Raw genomic sequence first — 5,115 nt, 5'->3', positions numbered from 1 at the left:
ATATGTGGCTCTGGTATTCATTACTTAATGGCCTAAAAGAAATGGCAAAAGTCGATACTTGGAAAACTTGGTATGAGCAACGAACAGATAACACGGCCGGGTCTGTGAGCAGTCGGTAAATGGCAGGTGGAAGAAATCGCTGGGAGCGTGGATTTAAAACATTTCCGTTACCTAAAACCCCACCTCTAGAATTTCTTGAGACTTACACTAGAAGATGTTTAAAAAAAAAAAAAAAAAAGACAACAAAAAACAAACAAAAAAGGACCACAAGTCAAAAGAAGGCAGCTACAAATGTTATCCAAGAGGAAGAAAGAGAGAAGAAGGCTGAAAGCCGCAATGTCCGAAGGCGGGCACGTCCAGGTTGGATTTTAATTCATGTCTGCAGGGAAGAAGCTGCTGTCCTCTAAGAGCTTCACCACGGCGGACCTCTTGTAGAGCTTGGCCAGGTCGTAGGCGGTGGCCCCCCGCTTGTTCTGGTGGCCCACCTTGCACTGCCCGCGCTCCAGCAGCAGCTCCACCACCCGTACGTGCCCCTCCCGGGCCGCCAAGTGCAAGGGCAGGTTGCCCTCGTTATCCTCAACGTTAACATCAGCTTCAAACTCCAGCAGAGTCTGCAAAGTGTCCAGAAAACCCTCTCTGGCTACATCATGAATTACAGCGAAGCCAGTACTGTCTTTCAGATTGGGGTTCGCCCCCTTCAAGAGCAACCTCCGGGCAATCTCGGGGTTCCCCAGTTTCATGACCTATGAGAGAAAAAGAAGAGTTGAATGCCCAGGGGTGTGTGTGTTTGCTTTAGCACTGGGTTTTCATCCTTAATTCTTATCTCTGGCTTATTTTTTTTTCTTTTGTCACGGCTCAGTCCTCACTTAAAACGAACAGGAGAGCCCCACTAGAAAACTAACGATACACCAGAACGCCTATTTTTTATATATTTTCTTACTAAAGTCGGTGAAATGGCGAAAGATTGTATCATTTCTGTGGTGATAGCTTTCTGTCTCCAAGAGATTAATGTCTGAAACAGGCGGTGTAGAATGAGGGATTTATTTATTTATATATGTATATTTTTATCGTGGGTTATCTCAGTTTCTTAATGTACAAAAATCAAGTTTGGTTCAGTTTTATTTGCCTAAATATTGAATAACCTTTGCATTACTGCTTAATCTCGTTAAACATCGAATATAGGGTCTCTGAGGGACAGATATTTCACCTCAGCAACAGCGAATATAGACTGTGTTTTTATAAGCTTTCAGGTGTTTACATTGTCTATGCATTATCATAAAACAAATATTTGGACCTTACCATAGCTCTGTCTGCTCAGAAAAATAAATGTTATAAGAAAATTTTCACCCCAATATTTGTGTTTCATCATGTCACCCACGAATTAGAAGTTAAAAGGGATGTTTCAAAGTCCCACAAGTTTTTCTTCTAAATCCAGTATATTATATTACACTTCCATAATTTCACTGCAAGCAAACTGTGCCTATATCCTATTGTTAAAAACATCCCTTTTTAAACAACAACAACATCAATAATTGGATTTTCTGATTGCTTGTCTCAGAGAAAGAAAAAAAAAAAAAAAAAGCTTATTTTAATTTTCCTGATTGCATCCTGAAACAATCAGAACTGAAAAGCAAATCTCTGTAATTTTGGATTTAACAGCTTGCACAAATTTTCCCCAAATCCCTCATTGTTTTTTACTTTCTCAAAGACCTCCGAAAAAGTTAAGATGGTGGTGTAAAAACTCCAGCCTATAGGCAATAGGTTCCTGTCCTTGCAGTTAGTCTCACTGTACATGCCAAATTCGAAAAAAAATTACCTTTAAAATTTTCTTAGAAATGCCCACACGCTGATTTGAAAATCATGGATTAAAAAATTATCTGTACAAACGAGCACTATAGTGTATTTGATTGAGCATAATATACAATTTCTACAAGGGATTTGCTGAGAAGCTCTCATGGTGAAAAATATGTCTCAGGCTTTTTAAGAAAAAAGCAAGCTATAATCAATACAACTACTGCAGCGTTTGGTGTGTAAAGTAGCCCGGTATATTATACATACAGACAAGAGCAAAAGTGCAGATAAGAGAGGCTGGGATTCGGGGAAAGAGATTTCTCTGTGCCTCAAGGCTTCCAGCTCCGTGTGTGTCATTTCTTTCACTTCTGACTGGAGATGGAAGCGATGTAAAAGCAAAGCAGAGCATTGTGATCTCTCTTTCTTTAGTAAAATCTGGACATTCTGCTCCCTTTTGGGGTGCCCAGGCTGGATTATTTATGAATTCAAAATATGTATTTGGTTTCTAGTGGAAGTTTTCAGTGTTCAAGCTCGGGAACTGAAGGCTTCAGTTAAAGATGCAGGGGGGAGAAAAATAATATAAAAGATGATGCTACTGGGAAGTGAGCTACAACTGTACAGCAAATGCCCTTTATTTTGCAAAGTTTCACGGGGAGGGGGACAGGCAAAGAAGGAAAAAGCATTAATTGATTAAGGCTGACAAAGAGCATTAGGGCAGGACATATATCTGAGGCCTGCATAGATACACTTCATCCGAAATAAAAAGTACAGAGCAAGACAAGCTGAGCAGTTGTTTAATTGAACATAAATGCAGAAGAAAAATAAAAATTCACTGGTATGAGTGTAGGAGCATTCTCTCCGTTTTAATTGAGGGAGAGATTATGGAGAGATTATCTGCATTGTGGAGAGTGCACTGACAGAGAGCTCTTTCGAGCGTGGTCATGCACCCACAGCACATTTCAGGATGATACATATTGAAAATAAGTAGACAGATTCTCCTGTTTTGATTTTTGTTGTGGTTCATTAACTCAGTTATGATTAGGCAGCGATAAGAAGTATTGTTAGGACACGGGTGCTTGTTTAATATAGCTGGATGCTCTGTCATTGTGTAAAATATGCCCTAATGCCGGATACGGACAGTTAGCTGCTTTTAGAAAAAAAAAAACCCAAACAACACTAACTTATTACCAGAGGACAAATCGGTTTGCAGCCCTCGTCCCCAGGATAAACCAGCTGGCTAAATGTTTCCTGCTTTCTTCAAGAAGTTACTTGGTGTAAATGTCTTCATTTCAATCCTTTCACTCTCTTAAAAGTTGCTGCAAGTGCCTGCCCTGCCCTGCGATGCCCTATTTAGGTGCTAACAGGACAGAGAGGAGCTCCCAGACCTCCAGCTTCAGCGAAAATGTAGAAAAAAAATAATAGAAAAAGGGGGTAATTCCTGCTTTTTAGCAAGAGGTGCTTATTTTCCAGCTCTAACAATTTGATGCGAAGCCAAAAAAGCTGTTAATACCTCGAGCACATTCGCAAGCTACATGCTATTAAAAAAAACCCCAATTTCAGAAATTATTGTAATGGTTTCAGGGGAGGGAGAGCAGTTAACAAACGATTTTTCGAATTTATGAAATGAAAAAGACCTATAGCTCCACTTCCACCTTTCATTATTTATACCTTAAGTACAAATAAACACACATGTTTTGCCCTCCAGATTTATAAATTACTTTTTTCCCTCCTTGGTAGGCATCGTAGCCTTTTCGCCATCATTATCAGGTATTCTTAAAAGCAAAATCTTTAAGCAGCTCCAATAGTTCGCAGCTGGATGAGTTCCAACTCCTGCCTGCGCAGCCACAGAGTTGAAAATTAGGACATAGCACCCTATACGATCAGAAAGGAAATAACTGGAACCGGTGCCCTGCTAGCCGATCCAAAAAAGCAAAAATTTAAGCCTTAATTCTGAATGAAAAAGCAAGGGATTCAGCTGGCACCCTAACTCGCCGGGCTAACTCTTCATGTGTAGCAAAGGTCCTGGATTCTGAGCAGCCTGCTGCCCACTGAGAAAGGTCATTCCTCACAAACAGCGTCTAAAGGAAAAGTACCATCGACAGCAGACCCCAGGACCGAGACCAGGCACGATTTAAAAGCACATTGTAGGAAGGAAATCAAGGAGGGGGTGGGGGGGGGACACACGACACACAGAAAACAAAGAAGAAAAAAAAAGAAAAGAAGGGAAAAAATAGAAAAATCCTAAGCTTCAGAGCACAGCACATTTGTGTTTACAGACCTGCTATGAAATCCTGCTCACCTAAGCTGATTTCTTTTCGTCTCAGCTCTTTCATTCCTTGCCTCCTCCCCACGAAGTTACAAAATATTAGCAAACTCGCAGCCCGTTTGACATTGAGGGTGATCCCCGATTGAAATAGTGGTTTTGACCAGTTCTATTTCAAGTACGTCATTTTAGGGAGTTGGAGCCGCTAAAGTTATAAAATATGGCATCCAACGAGTTTGAAAAACCACTCGAATTTCATCCACCAGCCTGCTGAAAACGCTGTCTTTTTTGGAAACCCGGGTCACGTAGGTACCAGTGATGAAATCTTTTCTCCCTCTCTGGATACCAACCTGCAGCGCAGTCCTCCCAAATCCATTTTGTGCATTGACGTTTACATTCTTTTGCAACAAATTAGTAAGTTGCACTAGGTCCCCCTTGGCAGCCGCGGACGCCAGCTCGTTCCCAGAAGGCTCGGCCATTCTTTAGGGTGACTGAAGATGGGAAAAGAGATGAGATTTTTTTTTTTTTTTCTTCCCCCCCCCCTTTTTTTTTTTTTTTTTTTTTTTTTTCTAACCAGGCATGGCATCGGAGACTGACAGAAGGATTGGGATGGTTAATCTTCTGGAGTAGACCTTGTAGTAAATACTCGTAAAAAACCTCCTTGCCAAGAGCCCGCCCCTAACTCACACGTGATTATTCAGCAAAACTGCAGCTCCACTTGAAAGAAGATTTCTTTGCTTCCACATAGAGAGTAACTCCTCTTAAAGACTTTGGCCACTTTCGGGGAGGGGGGGGAGAACAGGTTAATGGCTACGCAATACACGATGTATGTTACGGGTAACATATATACACGTACACCGGAGACTCACTCAGACCTGAGATCTCGGAAGAAGAAGACAACCCACCCTGTTCACAGCCGGGATCTGAGACTCGAGCCGCAACAGCTCCGAAGAAAAGTCTTCCGTAGCAATTGTGCATCCACCACTCCCCTCTCGGGATCCCCCCTTTGCATCCCACTCCGTCTCTCCAGTCCGGGCCGCGCAGGGCCGAGCCAGACGAGC

At 41.9% G+C, this 5,115-nt stretch overlaps 1 protein-coding gene across 1 annotated transcript; it reads right to left on the bottom strand.

Moving 5' to 3' along the window:
- Positions 1 to 368: 368 nt before the first annotated feature.
- Positions 369 to 4,533, bottom strand: CDKN2C (cyclin-dependent kinase inhibitor 2C (p18, inhibits CDK4)). Its single transcript, XM_010004011.1, has 2 exons — positions 4,405 to 4,533; positions 369 to 743 (listed from the first exon to the last, which is right to left on the bottom strand). The coding sequence occupies exons 1-2, from the start codon at positions 4,531 to 4,533 to the stop codon at positions 369 to 371; spliced, it is 504 nt and encodes a 167-aa protein (XP_010002313.1).
- Positions 4,534 to 5,115: the final 582 nt, after the last annotated feature.

The sequence above is a fragment of the Chaetura pelagica genome, unplaced genomic scaffold, assembly GCF_000747805.2.
Source record: "Chaetura pelagica isolate M959 unplaced genomic scaffold, ChaPel_1.0 scaffold18, whole genome shotgun sequence".
In the NCBI taxonomy this organism is placed as follows: domain Eukaryota; kingdom Metazoa; phylum Chordata; class Aves; order Apodiformes; family Apodidae; genus Chaetura; species Chaetura pelagica.
The sequence above is the reverse complement of the archived record's forward strand: the minus strand, read 5'-3'. Positions and strand labels throughout refer to the sequence as shown.